The 27,463-nt window shown below is 42.6% G+C and overlaps 1 protein-coding gene across 2 annotated transcripts in view; it reads right to left on the minus strand.

Moving 5' to 3' along the window:
* The window catches only part of MTMR12 (myotubularin related protein 12), a 70,494-nt gene that overhangs the window by 39,219 nt on the left and 3,812 nt on the right, over positions 1-27,463 (minus strand). The window contains exons 2-5 of one of the 2 annotated variants that reach the window (XM_053299156.1): positions 5,583-5,625; positions 4,280-4,440; positions 2,862-2,934; positions 1,812-1,942 (exon numbers count right to left, since the gene is read on the minus strand). In XM_053299156.1, coding sequence (XP_053155131.1) covers positions 1,812-1,942; positions 2,862-2,934; positions 4,280-4,440; positions 5,583-5,625 — 408 coding nt within the window. The remainder of the gene's footprint in view (positions 1-1,811; positions 1,943-2,861; positions 2,935-4,279; positions 4,441-5,582; positions 5,626-27,463) is intronic. The other variant, XM_053299157.1, reaches the window with a different exon arrangement.

A 27,463-nucleotide genomic window follows, 5' to 3' on the forward strand; every position in this document is an offset into this window, starting at 1 on the left:
TAGACTTAATGCCCTTCATATGGCAGTATTGGAAGGACACTTTGGGAAGGTGCCCTATGATCAAAGATTATGCCCTTTCCAGAACGGTGAAGTAGAGACTACGGAACATCTGATTCTAAAATGTAGATTTTATACTGAATTAAGGGGAAAGCTTCTCTTCCCTCTATTAATTCATTACAATTCTAATTGCCCTTCTGATGGGGACAAGGTCTTTTTTCTGCTTTCTGCTAAAACAGAGTACGTTTACAGAAGGGTAGCAAAAATTTTTTTCATAGCAAGCAAGATTTGGTTTAGAGTGATTGAGGCACAAGATGCCTGGCTGTGCATTTCAGATTAACCAGTTTCATTTGAATGAAATTAGTCATGTATACGGTATTTGAAGGTATTAATGTTTTATGTATTTTATGTATTTTTTTGTTGTTGTTTCTTTTTCTTGTATTTATGCTGGCCTTGGGCCGAAATAAACAAATACATACATACTGGGATTGATATAAGCGCATGCAAAATTTAAACAGGACAACTGATATACAACAATGGGAACATCAATGGAATGTGAACATTAAATTTAAAGCAAATAGCACCTTAAGGGAAAATTGGTATAAAATGTATTTCCACTGGTATATTACTCCTATGATGACTGCAAAGATGGACAGTAATTACACTGGAGATTGTTGGAAGTGTAAGAGCCATGTGGGGACATTTTATCATATGTGGTGGACATGTAGCAAAGCCCAACAATTCTGGGGGGAAATTCATCGTAAGATGCAAGAAATTTTAAACATAAATTTCCCTTATTCTCCAGAAGGGTTTTTTTTTTTTTTTGTTAAATATGACTAAATCCTATATTCCTACCAAGTATATGGAGCTGTCTTGGAATATGATTACTGTAGCCAGGATCTTATATGCTGCTAACTGGAGACAACAAATAATCCAAACTGTAGATGAGTGGTTATTAAAGCTATGGGAATATGCCTCTATGGCTAAGGTTACTGCTTACTTATGGAATACTTCAGATGAAACATTTGTTTCAATTTGGGAACCTTTCATAATTTACAATTTAGCACAGGGTCAACACTTTCATCCAAGATTTTGTTTTTCTTTCTAGAAAAGATGAACAATTGAAGTGTTATCTCTGCTTTTTTACCATTCTTGGCAAGGGTGTGTGTGTGTGTGTGTGTGTGTGTGTGTGTGTGTGTGTAGGGTTGAGAACAGAGGGCTGTTGAATTCCCGATCGATGTATGTAATTATGAGATGTTCAAGAGATGTTAACTGTAAGGTTACTTTAATCTTTCTTATTTTTCTATGTTTCTTTCCTATTTCTGTTATCTTGTTGGAAAAATAATAAAAAGATATAAAAGAAAAAGAAATTGTCCTCCACCCTCACATTCTCATTAATTAGAGAAGAATTATGAAGTGTAGGATAATTGGCAAGTGGGATGATTAACCCCTCCTGTGCTCACCAATTCTCCCCTGCAAATGTTACCTGCACTCATTTTGCCTCAGATAGGATTGCTTCCAATTTCTGAGCTCAGCTGGGAAGTTAAAAATTACCTTAGGACACTTACAAAAGCTGAGTTAAGCAACCCTTCCCCCCTCTATTGTGGCCTGCATTTCCCATTCTTCCCAAAGTTGTCTGTGAAACACACAGGCTGGGAATTATTCTCCTCATAACTACTTCCATGCAGTACTACTTCCTGTTATTGGGAGGAATATTAGTCATTCTATTCACAAATGTTCCATCATCCCTATTCCCAAAGGTTTTTGTTCAAAAAGATAAAGAGGGAAATATATACAAACAAAGCTATAATTACCCTTTTTACTTCTTCTTCCTTGGTGTACCTCAAACAGAAGTGAAACACCCTGAGATCCTTGCAGTAGATTATTATTTTCTCTGGGTATTTTCTCAACTGACCATAGAGAGATTTCTTTTTCTCATCATAAACTAAAAGAAAAATAAGTTGTATTTAGCAAGTCTTTAGGCAATCAGCAAGTTATCTCTCACACCAAACAGGACAGAACTCTACCCCCCTCAATACTGTCCCAGCAATTAAAGTTAGAACAATAGTGACAGAAGCTGGAACTGAGACAGCATATTATTTTGATACAAGAATCAACTTGCCAGATGGGTTCAAAAAGAATTTCAGTGTTCCTACATCTTTTACTCATGTTTCCAAACAACTGCAGAGTTTGCCAGAATGGTCATAAATCCCACTGCAGAAGGGTCTGTAGATCCTGGATTTGTGTTGTCAATTGTACAGCTAAGTTACCTCTGCTATCCTTTTCCAGTACTATCTCCTTTCATACCTGTAATTTGTGTGTACTATTCCCACCCAAAACACATATGAAGTGGGGGGGGGGGGGAATTTGCATGGTTTATTTCAGCTGAAATGTGTTTCTGCAGGATGTAGTGACTATTCAATCAAATGAGTGCTAGAGGGAAAAATTAAGTTGGGATGAAAAGGGGATAGTACTAGAAACAATACCATGCTGTGAGAGAAGACAACTTGAATATGAACCACAGAAGCAGTAGGCTATCCCTATTTGCCAATACTAGGAGATGACCTTTCCCTAGAACAGTTTTTTGGAGGGTTCTCTAAGATCCCAGATTGCTAGTATGCAAATCCAGGTTTACTGAAAAGAGTCAGGGGCGGGGTTGGAGGAAGAAAGCAATCTTTATTCTCTTTGTGTGTTGGACCTGTTACCAGTTTCTGTGAAAGATTTAAAAATGCATGTTTCAACACAGTCAGTTTCACTACACTTAAAAGAGTATTTGACTTTAAGTAAAACAAGAGACAAAATCACAAGTTAGGATTGATTAAAACAACTTTAGCTGATGTTAAGCAACAAGGTAGTCCGCCTACCTCCATAAAGCTGGTCTACACATTGAAGAGTGATGTCATTTTCCCCAATGATTTTATTCTTGAATTGTGGTTCCTGAAACAGGAAATACTTGTTATCAGAGTTCCTTTAGTAAAACACTCAACTTGAATATGAGTTTTCATTCACTGTATCTGTGATGTATATTTTGGAAAATTTGCAGAAAAAAAGGTCCAAGAACTTAATGGATGTGGGAGTATTAAAAAACTAATTCTTAGGACAGAAATTGACAATCATGGACATCATGAAGAGTTTTAGCTACAGTTTTAAGCTTATTTTTCCTTCTTTCAGACTCCAGTCTTTCTAGAGTACTGCCAAAACTAGCGACAATATTATTGACTGAATCGTATTCATTTTTAGTGTGATATCCTCTTATCTACTTGGAATTTTGATACAATAGTAGTTTTGCCTCTAGTTATTTTTATTAGAGAGACTGCTTTGACATCTCTACAGATTTGATGATCTCAAATAGCTTGTGGTATCCTGCTGTGCTTCAGGGTCAATATTTCAAGTTGTCTAGAAACAATATTTGATTATGTCTTATGAGTACTGCCAAATGGTTGCTTTGGAAGGTGGCATTTCACCATCAGCTGGTCTAAGGACATCAGCAGCTCCTTTTTGACTTCTTCCTTCGGAAAGATAATCATTTGCTGAGGATCAGAAGAGTTTACTTTACATATCCTCATGTATCCATATTATAATTGTACCTTTGTGTGCATTTTAATTGTAAACTGCTTTGAAAGCTAATCTAAGATGAAATGCAGAATGTAGATACATGTAGGTTCCCTCTGTTACAGATTCCATTCTAAATGGGAAGAGCAATGTTTTGCAAAGTATCCAAATATAGGTGTGCACCCTTGCATGTTTACTCATCTGTCAGTCCCACAATTTGGGTTCAATGGGGGATAATCTCAGGTAAGCAAGCATAAGATTATAGACAATCCATTGTATGTTTCCACAGTGTGTCATTAAAGCAGATGTTTGGCAATGACTTCACCTACTCTGCAACATTTTCCACAAAACCAATTTCAAATTCTCAGATACCTGGATTTCCTTAGCCCCATTCACCACCCACAACACACAAACTGATTTATCAGAAGTTGTGCCGCTTTGAAAGTATGACCACGTACATACAGAATCAGCAATGCCTCCTAATGAGTGCATACCTTAACACAAAGAGTGGAGCTCAATTCTCAACTGAGGCACACTGCACTACAAAGGACTGCTTAGTATTTTGACACATATCACCTTTGCGTCATCTGTCTTATAGGACAGGAACAGTTGGTCATCATATCCTTCAAAAGACTGCCTGTCCATAGGTAGAATATTCCATTCATTACAGAGATCAACAGAAGAGAGGATAAAGTATCCAGCCACTAAGTAATGAAAAGGACATGCTCACAAGATGAAGATGAAGATTTCTTACATCATCCAAAGCAGATTCATCGCCAAGGAATGAGATCTTGAAGTTTGTGCAAATAAGTTTCCCACAGGTGCCACGACTGGATCCATCATCTTGTATGTACTTTAAAACCATGTTTGCTTCACAAAGCAGCAATTCACCTGGTGCAAGTTAACATGCTTAGACAATGTAGTGTAGTGAAATATTCAAGTTCTTACATTCAGACTACCTGCTGTCAGTATTCTTGTTCTACAAAGAATTCCATTGCCCTTTCAGAATTAAATCCCTTGGCACAACTAACTTTAATCTGAAAGCAAATAAAGAACACATTCCAAAGAGGCTCTGTACAATCCATCTAGATTAGAACTGTGCCTCACATACAGCAGTAATATATAGTATTAAATTGCAGCCTGCCTTGTAGAAGCAGCAGCAAGGATGCCAGAACATACTTCGTATCTGAACTCTTAGTTGTCAGACGTCTAATTTGCACTACATATAGCCAGATTCCCACTACCTTCCTGTTCTTTTGAACCCCCTTAGATTGATGTCAAATAGTTTTCAAGCTTTTAAAATCTGGAACCTCCTTTAAGGTAGCTTGGGAAAGCTGCACTAGACAAATATTTTTCCTTCCACACTACAGGCATAGGAGCACTGTCTACAACTGATTTCTTCCAGCCACCTCCCCTAAACTCCTAAAGGAGTTTATATATATTTATGCCTATAGGAATTGTTGTAGCCACATGGAGGTTTCTTCATAATTCTGGCACCCATTCCCCAAATTTGAACTGTCCTTGGTAGAAAGTGTTTGCATTGAACAGCACAGGCCTCAGACAAAGTTTTGTCAGTAGTGATTCTCCAATTCCTCTTTTCCGGTGCTGTATTGAAAACACCTCAGGGTTGATACCTGACATTTTTAGCACTGAGGTCATCTAGATTAAGGTCTGGTCCAGACATAACACTAACTTCAGGCCTGTGCACTCCTCCTTCATGTACAAGGGGAAGAGATTGGAAACTTCCATTCACTGTCTGCAACAACCTGCAGTTTCCCAGTTTATCTGAATACAGGAAACTAATTGGATCCCGATTTAACTATGGCTTGAACAAATGGACAATAAGAAACTATTGTTTGTTCCAAAGTGTAAGTGGAAGGTTCTGATGTCCAGTCCTCACACAGAGAGACTAGATAAAAGTAAGCGCACAGGCCCAAGGCTCATGAGTAGAACACTAAATAGCACAACATGTAAGTTGTAATAAAGTGCAACAAAGATTAAGTAGTTTTAGAGCACTATATAAATAGTGTTACCTGGCAACAAGTGAGGATTTATGGTTTCTCTTGTGTGTACTTCCTAGAAGAAAGGAAAAGACATAGTATTGTAGTAAAGAGGTCTACGTTCCAGGTAGTAAAAATGTGCTTTAAGATATTTAATTAACTTTAGAAGGTTCAAAGTTCTATCTTCTGTGCAGAAAATAAGCTTTAGTTGTCCAAGTTATACAGTAACTGAAGACCAGTCAGGTGAACCTTCTGTAGACTTATTTGCAAGACTGTTTTATAAATGCACAAACACACAATAGTAAAAGTGGGTAGATCACAAAGATCATCCCTTGAGAATACCTACTAAAGTCACTAAAGGTATGCATAAACCCCAAACTGCAGTTTGGTTTGAACTGAATTAGAACTGAACCGCTTGTCCCCAAACTGGTTTGGTTGAACTAACTGGCTGGTCCATTTGACCGAACTGGTTTGAGGGACTCTACTTGTAAAGGGGAAACTGGAAAAGGATTCCTTTTACAAGCCAAAGGGTGGGGGGATCCTTTCATGTTCTAAAGGGTGGTGGCGAGAGAAGTAGTTGAATGTTCTTATTGGCCTGGTGGTGGCTGCCATCATCACCACTGCTCAGTCCCGTGGCACAGCCCTCTGCAGCAAGCTACCTGTGTGGTGGTACAGTTCCAGTTTTCGTGCATCTGCAGAGGCCAGAATCACACCACCACTTGGTGGGCGGCTTGCTGCAGAGGGAGCGCTAAGCGCTTGGGCTGCGCCAGAGAGGCAAGTGGCAGTGCCGGTGGGCACTGCCAGGCCAATAAGAATAAGAACATTAAACTATTTCTCTTGCCAGCCCACCCCTGGCCATCCTTTCGATCCTGAACCGGGCTTGGTCTGGTTCAAGGTGAACTGGTTTGGGACTGAATGGTTTGTGCACACCCCTAGAAGTCACACATAGCTTCTGAAAAGCTCAGTTGCTAGAAGCTATTTCATCCATCTCAAAAGAAAGCTCACAAGTTATACAAGAGTCTAGAAAAACTAATAATTAAAACCTTTAATCCAGTTAGCAAAGTCATCAACAGGATGCAAGAGACGGACTTCTCTCTCTCAAGTAACAAGCTCATTTAGATCAGAGATTTGCCTGGCTTTGTCACTTTGTTCTTTTCGATGCCAGGTGAAGACCTTTTTGTTCACTCAGACCTTTTACATTGGATCTGATTTTTAACATGCATTTTAAGTTGCTTTGTATTATATTTTGTATTTGTTCCCCCCTCCCCTTTTTATTTTTGGTCTGTTATGATTTAATGTGAAGTGTGTTTTTCATCTCATATTTTAATGTTGTTTTGTAAGTCACCCAGAGAACAATTTGTTATGGGGTGGCAACAAAATAAAGATCATCATCATTGGCAAAAGCCACCCAGTAGCTGCCCAAGGGTCATGATCATAATCACTTATGGAAAAGGCACTGCAACAGTAAGCAGGGGAAGTGAGAATTCAGGTTTAACTTTTAAAAATACTACTTGCCATCCAATCACTAGCTTACAACTACAAATATGTATATACTGTTCTCAAAGTGATTTACATAGAAAAAAAAAAAAGTTGCTTCCCTGTCCTCAAGGGGCTCACAGTCTAACACACAAAGTAGATACCAGCAACCACCACTGATGCTGTCCAGGAGTTGGACAGGTACAGTTGCTATCCCCCTGCTAAATATAAGACCATCACCACGTTGAAAAGTGCCTATTTATTCAGTTAGTAGGGTTTCTTGCTTAGTGGCAACTGAACATGTCTCTCATGCCCAATGTCCCAGGTGCAAACCCTGGCATCTCCAATTGAAAGACCTCAGGAAGTAGTGCTGGGGAAGACTTCTGCACAAAACCTTGAAGAGTGCTTGCCAGTTAGAACAGATGGAACTTGCCAAGAGGCCTTCGGTTTGATGATGCAAGACAGCTTTATATGTTCAGTGTGTCACCTTAACTCATTTTGCCTACTGAAATTCCTTCTACTGTACCACTGCCTTTAATTCAAGTGCTCTCTCCTCCTCCTCAAAACTTCCAATATGCCATCCAATGAGCCGGGTCTCACAATCAGTGAGACCCGGTTTGAGGAGCTAAGTGGGGAGAGTGGGCTAAGCCCACTCTCCCCGCACATGAGCAGGGCCGGAGCCCTGGGCGGCCAGATTGGCCGCCCACACGATTGCTGGCTCCGTGACGGAGCCGGCGGGGGCTGGAAAGTTTGGGGGCCGCGCGGCCCTCAGAAGCTCCAGTATGCCCTGCGCGAATGTGCAGGGCATACTGGAGAGACCCCTGGAGCCAGGAGGTGGCTTTTTGCCTCCCCTCTGGGGGTCTACTCATGTGTAGCCATGGCACAGAGCCGCACTGTGGCTACTCGCGATAGAAAAACCGCTTGCTCCGCAAACGTGGTTTGAGGGGAGGAGTACTTAGGGTTAACTGCTGGGAGGCAACCGGGCTTGGGTGTGAGCCCGGTGGCTCCCACGATCATCCGAAATCAGGCTAGGCTCCCCTAGCCCAATTTCGGATTATCGTGGGAATAGCCTCACTAAGTTCCACATACCCCAAACCAATGCAACCACAGGAGACATTGTAGGCTGTTAAGCAAACAGCCTGTTTGGGGGATCCCAGCAGTACTCCTACGTGTGATTTGAGACTACAAGCTTATAGTCTCCATTTTGACGATTTGAACTCACAGGATTGTGGGCTCACCATTTGCCTACATGGACTAATTCTAGCTAATCATCTTCACAGGGAGAACAGATAAGATTGCAGCAGGCTCATCCTCCTAAAATAAGCTTTAATGGTTGGCATGAAGCACAGGAAAGAACACTTATTATGTTAAAGAAATTCCAATCTTCTATCAGGAAGGTCTTTCTGACATGAGATAATTCTGGAGTCCCCCTATTCAATGTTTTTACATACAGGTTGCCTAGACCTTTTCACTTCATTGTAACTTAAAATCTGCACGTTAGTCATTTGTTAAGCAACATGTATTCTTTTGTCCACCATGGATGTCACCCTTATCAGGAAAGAGGTGTGGTCTGCAGATGGCCTAAGTGCAGACCTCTGCCTATTTGTATCCCAAATCCCACCAAACTGTGTGTCTCTTTACTAGATTCACCCACTGAGTGTACTTGTATCTTGTGAATAGCTTCTAAAGCTTTTTACCAAAGGCCCGTTTCCCTGACCAGCCTTGAATTGATTTTAATTTGGAGCTCAAGCTAAAACACCTCCTCGTGTGTTTCAATTTGGTCTTACCAGTTAATATTGTATTGCTTAATTTTTTTTTCTTTCTGTAGTACCCTTCCATAAATCTGAGTGTATTTTGACTCCAACTCTGTCATTAATTTACAAGACCAAAGCTTTGCACAAATTTATTCTGTAATGAACTGCTCACTCTAGATTTGCCGATTCCCCACCTCAGTCCAAAAGTTAGCCAGGAGTGCATAGCCAACACTCCTTTCATTAACAAAGCCCCAGAGGATCTTCTAAGGTTGTCAAACTGAGGCCTCAATTTAGACAGAACTTGTTTTTCCCCACAGCAGTGGACACATCACAGTGCACAAGCTTCCTTTCATAACTTCTATTGAAATGGAACTGCAACTCTTCGCAACCACCACCCACTAAGATTAGCTGGGAAATGCCCTGAATAGCTACCTCAGTTTGGTTGTACTAAGGTAGCCAAATATTTTGCTCCATCCCTGCTGCAAAGTGGGAAGGGCATGGCTGCATTCCCTTATCAGAGGGAAGGGCATGGCTGCATTTTCTTCCTGACTATGCTCTCTACAAAAATCCTAGGACTTGCAGGGGCTCAAAATATTTACTGATTTTTAAATTTAAATTTATTTATTTATTTATTTATTATTAAAACTTTTATACCGCCCTTCCAAAAGGCTCAGGGGGGGCGGTTTACATTAAAACACCACTAAAATCAATTAATCATTAAAACAAAAATTATAAAACATAAAACAATAATTAACAATTAAAAACATCATAAAACAACAATTAAATATTCAGAACTATTTAAAAACAAGTTTTAAAAAGCTGAAAAAGCCTGGTTGAAGAGGTGCGTTTTCAGGTGTTTTCTGAAAATTGCGAGAGATGGAGAGGATCGTATCTCAGCAGGGAGCGCATTCCACAATCTCGGGGCAGCAGCCGAGAAGGCCCGTCTCTGTGTAGCCACCAAACGAGTTGGTGGCAACTGGAGACAGACCTCCTCAAGTGACCTCAACGGCCAGTGGGGCTCATAGCGAAGAAGACGCTCTCTTAAATACCCAGGGCCTAAGCCATTTAGGGCTTTATAAGTTATAACTAGCACTTTGTATTTTGCCCGGAAACCTATTGGCAGCCAGTGTAACTCAACAAAGGAGTAATGTGGTCTCTCCGAGATGACCCAGAGACGAACCTGGCTGCTGCATTCTGAACCAACTGAAGTTTCCAGACTACGTACAAAGGCAGCCCCACGTAGAGCGCATTACAGAAGTCCAGTCTGGAGGTTACCAACAAATGTACCACTGTTTTGAGGTCATTGATCTCAAGAAACGGGCGCAGCTGGCGTATCAGCTGGAGCTGATAGAAGGCACCCCTGGCCACCGCCTCAACCTGAGAAACCAAGGAGAGACGTTGATGCAGAAGTACTCCCAGACTGCGAACCTGTTCCTTTTGGGGAAGTGTGACCCCGTCTAGAACAGGCAGATCAACATCGTCTCTAGAGTTCCGACCCTGCACAATAAGTACCTCCGTCTTATCTGGATTCAGCTTCAGTTTATTCTCCTTCATCCAGCCCATTACTGCTTCCAGGCAGGCATTTAGGGAGGATATGCCAGCTCCTGAAGAAGTTGACATGGAGAAGTAGATCTGGGTGTCATCAGCATACTGGTAACACCCAGCTCCAAATCCCCTGATGATCTCTCCCAGCGGTTTCATGTAGATGTTAAAAAGCATTGGAGAGAGTATGGAGCCTTGAGGGACACCATACTTAAGCTCAGATTTTGAAGAGCAACAATCTCCAATCGACACCATCTGGAATCTGTCCGAGAGGTAGGAGCGGAACCACTGTAAAACAGTGCCTCCCAACCCCCTCAGACATTCCAGAAGGATACTATGGTCGATAGTATCGAAAGCCGCCAAGAGATCCAAGAGGACTAAAAGAGTCACACTTCCTCTGTCCATTGCCAACTGGAGATCATCCATTAGGCCGACCAAGGCAGTCTCCACCCCATAGCCCACCCGATGACAAAAGGAATAAGATTCCTCTTTCCTACAAGCATCTTATATATTCAAAATATATCTTATCAGCCCTAGAACTGCACCAGCTCCTGTTCCATTTCAGAGCACAATTCAGCCTGCTGGTGTTAACCTGTTAAAGACTTAAACAGCTTGGGACTCGGGTGCCTTAAGGATAATTTTCTTCCATATACACCTGCTGTGCATGAAGAGCTTCCTCAGAGGCCCTTCTGCCAAAACGTAGTATGGCAAGTGGTGACCAGCAAGAGGGTCGTCTTAATAGTGGAGCCCCAACTGGAATTTTCTCCCCAGGGAGGTTCAGCTGGCATTTTTGGTGTTGGAGAAAACCTCTCATCTAGGATTACTCATGAGTAAGCTCAATGATTTTATCAGAGCTAACTTGCTCCGCTACTTTCAGTGGGACTACTCATGAGTAATTTAGTCTGGATGCCAGTCATCTTTTCCCAAGTCTTTTAGACTTTCTTCATGTTCTATGCTGGCTTTTTATGCTGTGCTGCTTAACTGTGCTTTGTTAGTGATTTTTTGTTTTGTTCCTATTTTAATTATAAAATAAGTTATTTGGAATCCTGTTGAATTGAAGCATGAGATACTACATTACAGAAATAGATTAGTGACAAAGTGGCAATGTCAATAGTTTGGTATGCCAGCTAGTCTATGATTCACACAGTAATAGATACTTGCATAAACTTAGCTAGCTTCCTATTAAAACACAATCATGTAATAGTTTGTGACTTTAGTATGACACTTGCTCTATCTCCTTCTCCACTTTAGTAAAACTAAACAGGCCATCTTCTTTCCCTTCTCACTGGCATTCAAATGTTTCCTCCCCTTTGTTCTTCACACCAGTAGCAAGACAGTCAGCCATGTCTGTTCCTTCTCTCCACAGTTCATTATGGACCATTATTCCTAGTTTCTTCTTTCCCCTTTTACAAATTAGCTGCTCCTAGATCCTATTCCACAGCCTTTCATTCAAACCCTGTTTAAGTCGAGATGAGCATACCACTGTCCATTTTTTAATTTCTATGATCTGAAGGACATTTAGAAGAGTTGAGATTAGTTAAGCAAGACCAATGGCAAGATAAAACACTCTCCTTGGGGCTCAAAGTCCTGTAACTTCTTATTATGGACCATCTACAACCACCTTAAGTGGCACAGCGGGGAAATGCTTGACTAACAAGCAGAAGGTTGCCGGTTCAAATCCTCACTGGTACTATATCAGGCAGCAGCAATATGGGAAGATGCTGAAAGGCATAGTCTCATACTGTGTGGGAGGTGACAATGGTAAACCCCTCCTGTATTTTACCAAAGAAAACCACAGGGCTCTGTGGGCACCAGGAGTTGAAATTGACTTGACAGCACACTTTACCTTACCAAGTATCCATGTCAACTCACCCTACACTTCTAAATACTTTATTTAACAGGGAATGGCACCAACATACCCAGATTAGTTCAGAAATTGTGTTTCAAAAAGGCCATAAGGAGTACAATCCTTACCATACTGAAATCAATGGGAGATTTTTATCTAAACTGAAGCTTTTAAAAGTCTAAATAAATGCTATTTTGGTGATCAGCACAAATGCATAACAAAGCTGCAGTTTAAATATTTATCATGGCCTTGCACTGAAAGAATTCACAGAAATGACAATTCCCATATATCCACATTTCTTCAGACACTGGAATACTGTTTATTTTCTATTGAAGTTTTTTTTTTAGCTCTAATTCCTAGTAGATTTGCTGTGGAGAACACAACTCCAGCAAAAATTAAGATAGCTGTCCATCCTATCAAAGAGCAAAACAGAGGCAGGATTCACAAGCACATACAAAGCTTATCAAATTCTATTTAATTTTTAAAAGTTTAAAAGTTAGTTCAGCTGCCTCACTACTAGTTGTTGGGGGAAGGGATATAAGGACAACAGAGGTGGACTACTGCCTTCACACTCTGCTTGGGGGCTTCCCAGAAGTTGGCCACCATCAGAAACAGGATGCTGGATTAGATGAATCCATGATCTGATCCAACACTGCTCTTATGTGTGAATTACTCATGCTTGTCCATTATGCTGCAGCCACCCTCTTGCATTTTACCTGAAATGGAAATTAAATCTTGATATCTAAGTCAGATAATTCCCCCTTGTTTGTTAAAGAAAAAAGAATCCTCAACATTATGCTCTCAGATAAAAGTTAAATTATTTTATTTATCATATTTTATGCCACCTGATATGTACATCTCTAGGCGGTATACAAATTCTATTAAAATTACAGATTAAAATACATAACATACAATAAAAACAATATAAAACGATTAAAATTATTAAAATTCTAATTAAAAGCTTGCGAGAACAGGAGAGTCTTGAGGGTCTTCCTGAAAACAAACAGAGGAGATGCTCTTATTTCAGCAGGGAGCATATTCCAAAACCCTGGGGCAGCCACAGAGAGAGCCCGGTCCTGAGTCTCCACCAGATGAGCTGGTGGCAACCATAACTCAGACCTCTCCAGAAGATTGTAAAAGGTGGCAGGGTTCATGACAAAGGAGGCACTCTCTTAAACAGACTGGACCCAAGCTGTTAAGGTCTTTATAGGTAATAACCAGCACTTTGTATTTTACCCAGAAACATATTGGCAGCTATTAACTTACAGTTAATAACAGCATACAAAAAGTAAGGAAAAAGTAAAGTGTGCTTGTCAAGTTGATTTTGACTCCTGGTGCCCAAAAAGTTGCAGCTTTTTTATTTACCTCCTTAAAACAGACCCAAACCATTGTAAAATATTTAGACTTGTTAGAAACACTGTAGTGCCTTTTCCTAAAAAATCCCAACTATGTCCTGTCTCAACTTGGCAATTCCAGGGAATTGCAAACCAGAACTTGAAATGGTAGGGTGGAGCAAGACCTGAGGAAAAATGATTCTATAGCTTAAAATAGTAGATTATAATCAGGATTCCTATCCAACAACTAGAGCAAGCCTGCACAACCTAAGGCCCGGGGGCCGGATTCAGCCCACAGGGGCTATTTTACTGGCCCCCAGGTATCCTGCAGCAACACAGGAGCTGGAAACTGCCTTATAGTGCCATCCTATGCATGTTTTCTCATAAATATGTTCCATGGTGTTCTCAGCGAGGCCTACTCCCATGTATGCATGTCTAGGATTGTATCCTGAAAGCAACGACTGTTTAGGGAGAGGAGAGGACTTGGCATTTGTTTGGGGCTGGCAAACACTCCAGGGGCCCCACTGTTTGAGCAGGAACAGGACCTATTTTCAGGACACTATCTTTGGTTGAAACTATGGGTCCATTGACAGGGGGAATAGATCCAAAAGTAACTAATAATATTTTTAATTATAATGTAATGTGCTAAAAATCTATCTCGGTCCCTGCTCACCAAGTTGTGGATGGTTCTGGTCCACTAGGGCATTTGAGTTGTGCAGCCCTGACCTAGAGGCTATTAGGGCAATGGTTCAAATCCTGTTTTAGGTATCTTTTGATACACCTGAAGTTGCTTTCCTGAATATTTCCTCTTTTCAATTGTTTCTGTTTTGCATCTGTAATAGTCAAAGCATTTCCCAACTCCCAAGGTTAACCTAGATGCTCGGATCATAGACATTTATTGCAATACAGATAACAAGCAGAAAGTTGCAACACCACCTATAAACAGCAGGAAAGGTATCCATAATCAGTTAACCCCTATTTGTTGATATCCAGGACACCCTATCTACCCGAGTGTGCAAACAGACTGTGGCATAAGGATGTGAAATTCAATGCGCATGCAAATCAATTTGTGAATTGGGGGTGATTTGCCCGCAAATTAAATCCTCCCTTAAACAAAGGGGCTGATTCGAAGGAAAACTGAATCACCACCGATTTGTCACAAATCAATTAGTGTGATTTGCATCACAGTCACCGTTTTGTCTCAGTGTTTTTCAATTGCTGGTTGGTTTTCCAGCACATACTTCCAACTGACTTGAGATCTCCTTGCTTCTTGACATTCAAATCAGGTGTTGGAATTGGCAATTGTGCCCCCATTGGCTGGGTGGGGGAGGAAGCAAGGAGCAGGAAGGCCAAAGGAAAGATTTTCAAAATGTATTTAAGGGGCTGCTTGGAGGCAGAGAGTAATTGCTTTTTGTGCCTTAGGTATGGAGGATCATCATAGAGAGACTGCAGCAGCCCCAAGAGCAGAGTGGGGGTGGGGCGGGGTGGGGGTCTGGACCTGCATGCCTACCTGGCTCCCAGTGAGTGGAGAAAGAGAGGTTTATCTGACCCTTTCTCTCTTTTTAAAAAATCAGCAGCCCCAGTGGCTTCAACTTGGTGCTGGTTGGAATTTTCTTGTGTAGTTTCTTTTTTCTCACATTGCTTGTAGCAACCCCCTTTAATAACTGGGGTATTATGATTTTCCCCTCTAGTGTTATTTAAATTGTACCAGCAGCTCCCAGGCTTCAAGCAGGTGCTGCCTGGAATTTTATTTCTTGTTTGTTTCTCATTGCTTGTAACCAGCCCCCAGTGGCTTTGATAACTGGGAGTGCTGTCCTTATTTATCTATTTAATTTATTGCAGCCCTGCTGCCACCTTTGCTGCTGCTACCTTTGTGCTGCCTGTGCCTGGTAGAATAATTTTTGGTTTTTGTAGGCTGGGGTCCAGTGCCCAGCCTGCCAAACCCTTTCTATTTTCTGGGGGGCAGGACACCAGGCGAACTCCAGCCAAATACAACACTGGAAGCCCCTAGCCAAAAGTGTCAGAAGGTGAGAGGCCCCCCTACCTTGGTCAGGTTATTAAAACAAAGTTCTTTAAATAGGGCCTAGTGAGGGGAAGGGAGGAATTAGATGGCAGGACTTTAGGACAGATGGGGTGGGTTAGAGAGGCCACAGTAATCCCCTGTCCTTTTTTGCCTTCCCTTCACTTAGACCTGCCCCATTGCTGCATCCCCCCCGCCTAAAGGTGCTTCTTCTCTCCCCTCCAAAAGTTAGGGCTTAATTTAAACAACAACAACAAACCACCAAAAATAGCCAGGAGGGTGAAAAGCATAGCCAGGAGCAGAGTGGCAGACAGAGGGAGGGGTGATGCTGCTGGGTGTGGTGGGTGATGGTGAGAGGGGCCTACTCCCCGAGTTGTCCCCACCACTGATATGGTTGTTCACAGGCTCACCTGGCCTTGCAGTACAGCCCGGTTGAAGTAGGGGGAGGTCCTCCCCTGGCATGAAAGAAGCTCCTCTTCTTGTAGAAGTAGGGGTGTTGGTGTCAACCACTAACCCAGCCTGACTGCTCTCTCCATACTTCTGAATCTCCGTTGGCGATGCGAGTACCCCATCTGAGACTGAAGAGGAGCAGGAGGAAATCATTCCTGTTCCTGGACCTTTTCAGCCACAGATGGAGAATGGGGGGGGGGTGGCCCCCAGTACCACCACCACCAACATTGTCCCAGACAGAGAGCAGCATGGTGGGGGACCACTTTGAGCTTCACCATGGTGACCATACCATGTTGTCTGTACCCACTGCAGGACACAGATCAGCAGGGTTAAGGACCGTAAGCATCTTAGGACAGGGATGCTGTAGCACCTATGACAGCATCACTCAAGGGTTCCCACTCCTGCTGGCAGCCATAGGCCTGGTGTGTCCTTGGGTAACAAAGCATCTGCCCCAGACCCCAAGCAGGGGAAGTTGCTTGTGCAGTGGATGGGCAAGCAATCTGGTCACACAGAGCCTCATCTCATAACCCAGGTCACTGGGAAGATGATTGTTTTGGACAACCAGCCATTCCATATGGAGAACTCTGGCTTCTGGTGGCTGCTTGCCCCCGACTACCAAATCCGCTTAAGCACCACCATTAGTAGCAGGGAGGTGTACCAGGTGTGCAGAGAGGCAGTCGGGGCTGCTGTGTACAGCAGCACCCGACGCCAACATGCACTTCACTGTTGATCTGTGGACCAGACTCAGTGTGAGGCATGCTGCTTTCCTGTCCCTCATGGAGCACTGGTAAGTCAGGAGAATGAGTAGATATCTGCTGCTGGCGGCATAGCTAATCCCTCCCATACAGCAAAGCATAGATAGGCAGTGCTGCATGTGGAAGTGCTAAACACTGACCATATGGCAGCTGAGCTGTCAATAGCCATGAATCAACAGGTGTCCAAGCAGCCAAACCTTCACTTGGGGTTAATGTTCACCGACAATGCCACCAACATCACAAGGGCAGCCAAGCAGGCTCAGTTTGTGTTCTTCCATTGTGTGGTGCACATTCTGAACCTGGTTGTGAAGGATGCACTAGACCCTTCTAGGGCTATGGCCAGGCAAGACATCCCTGCTGCAGGAACTGGGTGCCATCCTGCTGCCGCCACAGCTGCTCTTGTGAAGAAGTGCAGCAAGATAGCAGCTTGCTTCCACAGGAACGAGAAGAGTATGTGTATGCACAGGCAGTGGCAACTTGAGCTGGGCCTACCTGAACACCTGCTCCCTCAGGATGTTCAGACCCGGTGGAATTCCACCTCTCTCTTGCTCCGATGCCTGCAGGAGCAAGAGGTGGCCATCTACACCCTGGCAAGGAGATGTGGCTTAGAAGTGTGTGACCTACCTAACTAGGACTGGGCACTCCTTTGCAATGTTGTCTTGGCACTCGAGCCACTCTTTGTTGCCACTAACAGCTTGTGTGCTCAGACAGCAACACTGAGCTGGGCTCTGCCTACCGCTCTTCTCCTTGAGAAGACGATGGGTGAGCTCCAGACCATACCATACACTGAGGAAGTAATTGCACTGGCAGGTCAGCTAAGGACTGGAGTGGTGGAACAGCTTAGGACACAGGGGAATGCCTCAGGGGAATGAGCGGCCATGGTGGTGGCAGCAGCGAGGAACAGCCCAGTCAACCGCTGCTGCTGCAGGGAGGAGCAGGAGCAGGCCTTGGGTGAGGGTGGGGAGGTCTCTGGGGCTGCAGCTTGGCCAACAGGCAGCAGCAATGCTACAGCCAGACCAAGAGGGATGAGGGGGATAGAAGCAACGGGATGGAGGAGGAGCAGGAGTGCAGCTCAGCTGAGGGTGGGGAGATCTCTGAGGTGAGGGGAGCAATCAAGTACTAGCACGCAGATGCTCCAGAGAGAGAGCGCATTCCAGCATTGAAGTGGAGAGAAATAACAGCGGCAGAGGGCTGGCAGGCAAAGCCCCGCCGGCCAGAAGAGGTGGGCGGACAGCAGGCGAAGCCCCGCCAGCGGGACAACCTAGTTCTGGCCTGCCCACGGGGGTGAGACAGGAGCAGCGGCAGGCCCTGGCCCTGCAGGACGGCAGCGGCGGAGTGGGGGGAGCAGCCGTTCGGCTAGCCAGAAAGCCAGGCATGCCAGTGTGTGTGTGGGGGGGGACAGCTGGGCCCAACTAGAGGCGCAGATGCTCTGCGCCCGGGCACACTAGTTTAACACTTAAAAATCGCTTGCTTGCCTGGTGTGTGTGTGTGTGTGTGTGTGTGTGTGTGTGTGTGTGTGTTGGGTGGTAGATAGCACCCATCACGCCCTACCATGCATCCCACTTTGCTGTGCCTGGAATTCATGTTCATGTTCCCCATTGTACCCTATGGATGAATCATGAGATTTTTGTGCAATTCTGATTCAATTCATCTGGACAGCAATGGCTGGCTGGTTCAACAAATCCATTCTGTTTTCTGTTATTTGATTAGAGGTTGAATTGAATCACAAATCACTATTCGTACACACCTCAGGCTCTGAAGACAAGTATTCGCTCCCTATTTCAATTAAGTTTTGGTTGGGCAAGTCTTACTTATCAGTATACAAGTTGCTACAGATAAGCTTATTTTTTTTAAACTAAAGTTTTATTTTAGATGACAAGCAATACTTTTACAAAAACCCAGTAGCTAGTGCTACTGCCAGCTGTAAAAATGTAGCTTAAAAAAAGCTTCCTTATATCAATTCACCCATGTCTGGTGTTAAATTCCTAGAGGCAACTACTGAATTCTCAAGGTTTGTTTACAAGCATCATCTGAACAGCTTAAGCTCCTTGTGGTATTTAAGACTATGCAAAGAAGCTGGCAGGAATATAAAAGCAGTTATTTGGAGGCACCATTAAAAAATCTGGAACATAGTGCTGAGCTCTGAATTGGAAGCTGGGTATGTAATAAAGATTCAAAAAAACAAAACAAAAAACCCTGGATGCTGACTTGCTATGACTGTGGTGAAACTAAATATTGCATGACGGTGAAATACTTAAGAGCATAAAATTAGTATGCCCTTTCCACATGCACATTTACAAATATTTCATTTTTGCACATTGGGGTCTAAGTTTCATTCATCCGACCATCCAAGGAGTTTGGGATGAGCTTCCTTCCTGATGATTTGACAGAGTGCAAGGATGTTTATAATATTCTAGCAGAGGGCTGCCAAAGTGATTGGTGGAATGATGAACATTTTTTGTGTCACTTGCCTCAGCCCACCGCCACCCCCCGAAGAAGTTCTCATCTTCCTCCAGCCTTCCTCCAGCCCCCACTTCCTCTCAGGTTCCCTCTCTGCAGCTCCCTTCTTTCTCTCGAGTCCTCCTGGTTCTTTCAGTTTCCTAAACATTCCTCCTATTTTATCTTTCCTTCTACCCCATTTTCATCATTTCTTCCTTACCTGCATTTCCTTCACCTAGCCCTCCATCCTAGCACCCTACTTCTTCATCTCCCTGCCAATTCAATTTATCCAGACTGCTGCTTGGCCCACATTCCCCCCCCCACTTCTTCAAGTGCTGTTCCTGCTGCTCAAATACAGAACATATGCCATGTGAACATTACAAAAGTGATTGCCCACCTGAAGACAATGGCACTTTAATTACAGGTGATAAAGAATTAAAGTTCATCTAGAGTAAGTGGTATATCTGTAGGGGAAGAATGGCAGTTCAGTCTCCAAACAGCAGAGCAAAGCCAGTATGGTGAGAATTCAGCCAAGCAGGAGGTCCTGAGACAGTTCTTTAAGTTTGAAGAAAAACAAGGGTTTATTCAAAAGTTACAGAAGGATAGGAAAGCTGAGCTAAAGTCTGAAAGGGGAGAGACTAAACAGCCATAACTGGAGAGACAAAATGGAGACTAACACTGGAAGAACTAACCACCCCCACCCCCGCTGTGGTCACTATGAGACCTTGCAGCTGAGAGCTGATGCTGCCAGCGTCCTAGCTCCAACAGTACCAAGACCTTCTGTTTGACTTGGGGAGAGCTGCGGAAGATTTAATAAAACCAGCAATTGGCTAATCTCAGATTTATCAAATTTTATCCCTCTCGTATAACTTGGAATAGAAGCTTTGAAATAATTCATTAATTTTTAGTGGGTCATTCCATATTCTTCCTGCCTCATACTGAAGAGAGGCAATATTATTTATGGTCTTCATTAATTTTAATTTGTGTGCCAGAAGCTTACCAGCTCTCTCTCTCTACTTGCCCAGTACTTTTGTTTAACATAAGTAAGGATGAAGTTACCTATCTGGAATGTAAGAGATTAACTTCATATTGAAGGTGGTTAAGTAGCTTAGTGTACTTATCAGGGAATGGATATTGCCCATAATCATTTAGTACCTCTGATAGAGCTTGCTCTAGTTTCAATAACTGACACAGGCTTTCTTTCTGTGAGCTGCATAAGCAATTATGAGCTTTAATTCCACCAAGCACTTAGGATATGATATCAGATAAAGCACACGGTCCTAATGGTTTTACAACAGAATGTTATAGAGTACTTGATGAATTCATACAATTGAAAGGGAACCAGGTCATCTATGACTCCGTGCTTCTATGAGACTGCTACTGCTGTAACCTTAAAACCAGATAAAGCTCCTCAGCTATAGGCCCATCTCCCTCATACATGTTGATGCAAAGACCATCACCACCACAGCCAAAAGACTAAACATAAACATATCCAATTTGCTTCACAGTCCACAAAGACGCTTTGTCCCTGTCAGCAAGTGCTGATAACATTTGAGTTGTTATGAATATGTTGGCAGCTTCAGAGTGAAGGCCTTCTCTATGATACCTTCTGTGGAGGATGTGCAGAAGGTCTTTGATAGAGTCCAGTGGCATATTTTAATAGAGGCACTGCAAAGTTTCAGCCCTCCAGAGTAATTTGTCAACTGAGTACACACTTTGTATAGCTCCCCTGGTGCAAGTGTTAATAAATAGGTTCATGTTGTCACCTTTCAATTTATTTTGTGGAACAAGTCAGGGTTGCCCTCTATCTCCTCTCCTATTTAATTTGACCTTTGAACCATTGGCAATCACAATAAGCAATTCTGAACTAATCGGGGACATTCCTATTGGGCAGAATGAACTCAAAATTATTATTTATGTTCATGATGCCCTACTATTCATAACTGGTCCAAATAATTCTATACCCCACCTAGTGGATTTAACAGAAATATTTGGAAGTATATCTTGGTATAAAGTCAATTAGTTAAAAACTGAACCCATATGTGTGGGTGCACCTATTCCCAATTCTTCTTTAATAAATTTGGCTTTCAACAGGGAGATTAAATTCCTTGGTATGCTTATACCCAAAGACACTCTGAAGGTAGTACCTGTGAACCTTAACCCACTCCTGGCTCAGAGGAAGCTGAACCTAAAATGGTACAGCAAACTGAATTTGTGTCTATGGGAAAAGATCAACGTGATTAAATCCATAATAATCCCACATATTTACTAACTTCAGGGCCTACCCCTTAATATTCCCCAAATGTATTTTAACAAGAGATCAATTATTTTGTAGGTTTTATGGAGAAAACAAAAAGGCCTAGAATTTCTTACAAAAAGCTATGGCTCCCAATTTAAAGAGGAATTTTCAGTTTACCAGATCCCAAGATATTATAATGCTTTCCTAATTGCTCAATTGAGGTTTTGGAGGTTAAGCTTGGATAAGGCTCCTCTCTGGGTATAAGCAGAATCACAACAGCTTGGTCCTTTATATGATGTTTTGGCTTTGAGATCAAAATTTCTAAGACATTCTGTTAGTTTCCCCCCTACTATCACTGCTACTAGGTCTGCATGGGACAGAGTATTGAAAGGCTATAAACCAGACCCATTTACATATAGCTCTCTGGCCTTGTGGGGTAATCTGAAAATAAAGATCGCAGGAAATTGGATAATGTGGCAGTCCTGGGCTGAAAGAGGACTCTACTCTTTACTCCAATTGATTGACCCAGACCATAACTTTAAACCTTTCTATTTTACAGGCTAAATGTGATTTACCTCTGTCAGCTGCATAGCAGTATGTGCAGCTACAGCATAGTCCATGACAGTGTTCAGGGCCTCATTCATTAGGAGATCTGGAACCACCAGAAGTACTTAACTTTTGGGAATCTGTCTCTTCCCTAGACGACACATTTTAATATTCATACAACTATGTAATGTTTTAAATGATGTTAAAACTAAGTGGTGTGAGGAACTGAGCATGAATCGTACAGATTTCCAATGGTACAGTGCTCTTTCAGGTATCTTTAAGTCTACCTTGGACATTAAACTCCATCTTATTCAATAAGTAGTTCTAAGGGCATGTTTCATCTCTAGTAGAGCTAACTTCTAACACATGTTGGCAATGCAGTGACCTGGGGCAAATCTCATCCATCTACTACAGCACTGTAAAGTAATTTGCCCTTTTTGGAAAGAAGCACCTGGACCTTCTTACTTCAGCAAAACCTCAGATTACCAGATGCTTTGATTGTTCTTGGTTTGGCCACAGAAATTTGCCCTATCCACCCCCAGCACAGTACCTCCAGTGATTGTTGCTGGTGGCTATCTTATATTTCTTTTTAGATTGTGAGCCCTCATTCATTCACTCTCTATGTAAACTTTGGAAACTTTTGTTGAAAAGCAGTATATAAATATTTGTTGTTTCTCTCCCTGCCTCACCATTTTGCTCTCTCAGGGAGCCAAAAGCAAGAAATTCCATCTTGGAAAGCCACTGCAGCCCCAGATATAGAAGACAGGATGAAGATGACAACTCTGGCTGCTAGAGAAAATAAATTTGGGGAAATTGACAAACTAAGCAAGTTTAATATTTGGAAAGCATTTGTTGAACTCTTCTCTGGTCCAGGCTTCGATGGTAGTGGGATTTTTAAGCACCCCACCCCACCCCTTTTCTTCATGAAAGGTCTGGGGAGGATTTATGGTGTTTTGCTGCTAGTTTGATTGAATAATTCCATTAAATTGTTCAATGTTAATACAAAAAAAAGGCAGGGGGGAATTAAATTTCTGAAGAGATGACTTTATGTAAAAGGACTGAGTGTATATGAGGCCTGGGTTTTCTAAACCCTTAGAGTATCCGGGAAGGTGAAGCTAAGTATGTAAGATTGTGCAAGTTGGAAAATTCAGGCATCCACACTGGAATTCCCAAGGAAGCGGCCAATCATCAATGCCGACCCAGCACTAGCACAGGGAAAGCTGGGCGGTTGTCAGGATTCTCAGGACTGCCCAGGGAGAAGGAAGAGAGTAACCATTCTCTGGGAGGAACTACAACCCCCAGGCATCCCTGCACCTTCCCCCAGCCACTCCACCCTTGTTGCCAGCCTCCTATGTCACTCCCTGGCCACTCTCAAGCAACGCTGCAGCCACTCAGCTTTTCTTGCACCTGTGTTAGGTCAGCATTTTAAGAACCCCCACCATTGTACTACATGGGGCAATTGCCCCGCAACTGGTTGCCGCCTCTTGGGGTGGGGGAGTGGGCAGAGTTTCAACATGGGCTTCTGAATTTTCTGACTTGCACAGAACTTGCAAGTCCTGATTTACACTAGTAGTAGGTTGTGGAGTGTGAGCAACCAACCCACGGCACACATTTTGAAGTGTGCAACTTGAATAGTACTGTTCAAGAAAGATTCCGCATTACAACCCTGAGAGTGTTCTCTCTCACCATATTAACTCGAACTATTACGTTTTATTTGACAAAAGCAACTTCTTGCACATAAGGCACACGTTGAATAAAGTGGGTAGAGTTGCACCTCCAAACAAGGAATAATGAAGGCAAGATTTGCTAGCTATAAGCTGAATATATCTTGTGTGGAACTAACAAGATATGCAGGAGTCAGTGTCAGCTAGCACTACCAGTTCCTCCTTACCTGGAAGGAAACTTTTCAACTAGTCATTTTTGCACACAAAACATCCCTCGACATTAATCAAAACTTCCTGAGCTAACAGGAGGTTAACCAAGCAGAACAGCAGCAAGTGCGTATTGTGCGAAAAGACCAAGGTAAACCAAACTTGGTTGTATGAAAGCTCCATGCATAAGTTGCTACTGTACACTGTTCCCTCTAAGGCAGGCATCCCCAAACTGCGGCCCTCCAGATGTTGCTGAACTACAACTCCCAGCATCCCTAGACACAATTTTTTGTGGCTGGGTATGCTGGAAGTTGTAGTTCAGCAACATCTGGAGGGCCGCAGTTAGGGGATGCCTGCTCTAAGGCGTGTGCACATGCTCACGCTCACAAGTTTTTGGATGTCCACTCAGTTCAGTTTAGATCCCGCTCAGGTTAAATCAGAAAGGCCCCATTCTGAATTCATGTGCGCACACACTGCCTTGATACTGCCGCCTAGAACAAAACTCATTCCACACAGAGATGAAAAAATTAGAAAGACCACTGCTTCTGTAGTGAACAGAATGTTCTATTTATGCCAGAGAGACCCAAGTTCAAGTCCCTACTCAGCTATGAAGTTCATTGGGCAGCCCTGGGCCAGTCATACTCACTCACTGTATAACCTTTCTCATAGGGAAGTTGTAAAGACAGAATGGAATGGAAGGGGAGGAAAGTCACTCCTTGAAGGAAATGGAAAATAAAAATCTCAAAATCTACTGATTACTTGACCACTGTGTTGCTCCCAGCACTCAAATTCCATGATTAGTTTCAGTAGCAATAAATGTAAAGGTGTTCTGAGCAAACACTGTTTTGGCAACTTTTACCCAAGACCTGGCTTGCTCTCTTTTAGTGAATGCAACTTTACTATGTAATTTTCACCACAGCATACAGAACTTTGTATCAGAGTAACCCAAGGGTAACCTTCAGCTCATTTAAACTTATTTCAAGGTAGCACTAGTTAGTGCAAGTTAGCCCTGAGGGGTCTGATAAATAAGATTATACTATCAGGCTATTTAACCAAGTATGTCTTGCCAAATACTCTTTGTTCCACTATGTTTGCAAAAGCTATAAACCAAGGTATCTACACACTAAGGTCTGTTAGTGATGAAAATGAAGAATATTTTTATATAAAATTCTAATTTAGGATGTTAAAGACTTCCTTTTGAATTTCCAGCCCTTCATTTAGCACCAAAGCAGAATGAAACTAAAGAACAAGTATAACCAGTATGGAGCTGGCCTGAAGAGCAAGTTCAAGTATCTGCTTTCATTTCTTTGGCAAGTAAGCTTCAAACTGGAACACTGCTATTTCTTCCCTGCTGTGTCAGTACAGTACAGTATTCATTATTAAGGTCTTTGAGAGCTTCCATAAAACTACGCTCAATAGCATACCAACTTCCTCAAAAATCACATTTGTTGCAGAACCAAGTGTACTGGTGAACAATTTACAATTCAGTCTTGCAGATCCTCATATTTTATGAATAATTTTATCAGTGACATTTTCATGCATGCGGTCCAACTCTACCACATATGGGATGTAAGTATCTGCAACCACAAAGGTGAAGAAAGCAATGCACTCCACTCATCACATCTGGCCCATTACAGATAATTAACACCAACAGATAGGACAGCTACTACGGTAGGAGCCATGTGCACATTCCTACGCACATCTGCCTGGATTTTTATATCGGCAGTATTTTTATTGTACTAAACAAACTATTGACAGGAAGACAATCCCTGCCAGTTTACTTCCTGCCTATTCAAAGTGACCAGAAAGCAACAGTACTTCCTGGACTCTACTTCAGTTCTTCATCCTCCATTAAGAAGAAACTTCCCTTTGAAAAGTTCAGATCATTTCCTACTGAATCCTACACTATCAGTTTCAGAAAAATACATTCTTTCCAACCTATCACATCAATATATGCACTACAGCCTCCTGCCTTATTTCCAACCCTAGAGATTCCAGCCATCCAACACCATCACATTCTTCCTTATACAGATCTCTGCCTTTTGTCACTCTACTTCATCGAGTCCCATGTTCTCCATCCTATGCTACTCATAACTGTTCCCTATGGGCAATTAACATGTTCTATAGAAGTAATCTGCCTCTATTATGCTCATCCCTAGCACCATCTCTTGCCAATACCTTGGAAGTACCAGACGGCAACAACATCCCAAATTTGTATGCAGTTCTACCTTTTGCAACCCTGTCCCCCAAATGCCTACTCAGGAAACCCCTCCACTCACAAACCCATACCCAGGTCATCCATAAAAGCTAGAGGCAAATACATGCTATGATAACCCACAGATGTGACATACCATAGCTTATCTCCATCCACCATCTGCCCTCAGAGTACTATCTGCCACCAGAGTGCCTGTGTCTTCGAACCCCTTGTCATACAACTATAAAAGTCTTCCAAACAACTTCTGACATGAGAATGCAGGGCAACACTATTATGTATTCACATCAGCAGCTACTACAGTACATGGAACAATCCTATTTGCAGTAAGTGACTTTCTAGAGCCTACTTGTAATTTAAAATGCTGCAGTTAATAGTTTACTATAGGACATGTGAACAGGAAATGAAGAGGATATGCAAAAAATGGCCTTTCCCATCGTAGCACTGCTCATAACACAAATTCTCCCATACAACCGTGCCCTACTCCCAGGCTCCCCACAAACCGCTATAAATTCCTAAGCATCTGGCTACTGAACTATAAACTCCTCATACACACTTAGCAAGAAGCAGGAAAAGTATTTTGCAGAGGGAAGGGAAAGGCACTCTCTTTCAACTCCACATACTAGAGCAAACTTTATTCCCCAAACCTATCCTATAAGTCAGGGGTATCCAACTAAAGTTCTGTGAATTACAGTGGCACAGAAGGGAAATGCTTGACTAAACAAGCATAAGGTTGCCGGTTCGAATCCCCAGTGGTGCTGTATCAGGCAGCAGCGATATAGGAACATACTGAAAAACATCATCTCATACTGCACAGGAGGTGGCAATGGTAAACCCCTCCTGTATTCTACCAAAGAAAACCACAGGGCTCTGTGGGCGCCAGGAATTAAAATCGTTTTGATGGCACACTTTACCTTACCTTTAAGCCAGCAAAGAAATTCAGTCTGAGTGCCTGCCCATTATTACTAAGTATCAGTCATTGTGGTAATGATTTTGCCTACTGCCGTACTTGCCAACAAGGGCTATGTTCTTTTTTCCAGGAATTGTGAGATGAGATTCCATAGTGACAGCTTTGTTTACATTTTGCATGTAACATTTATTTTAACATATATATCCTGCTCTTCTACCAACGAGGCTGGCCCAGAGTCACCAAGTGAGTTCCACAGCAGAATAAGGAATTGAACTTGTGTCTCCCTGGTCCTAGTCACTGTTCCCTCATCCTGTTAGGGATTCCCAGATGTGGTTCTCTACAGCTCCCAGCATCCCCAGCTGTAATGGCCTTTTGCTGCGATTATGGGAGTTGTAGTCAAACATGTCTGGGAATCCCTGTTAGAGGGAATACTGGGCCTAGTCCAGCACTCTAACCACTACACCACATATGGACTGCTCCCATAAACATTCACTCCATAACTGAAAACCTTACTGCTAGG

This window comes from Hemicordylus capensis, chromosome 2 (genome assembly GCF_027244095.1).
Source record: "Hemicordylus capensis ecotype Gifberg chromosome 2, rHemCap1.1.pri, whole genome shotgun sequence".
In the NCBI taxonomy this organism is placed as follows: Eukaryota; Metazoa; Chordata; class Lepidosauria; order Squamata; family Cordylidae; genus Hemicordylus; species Hemicordylus capensis.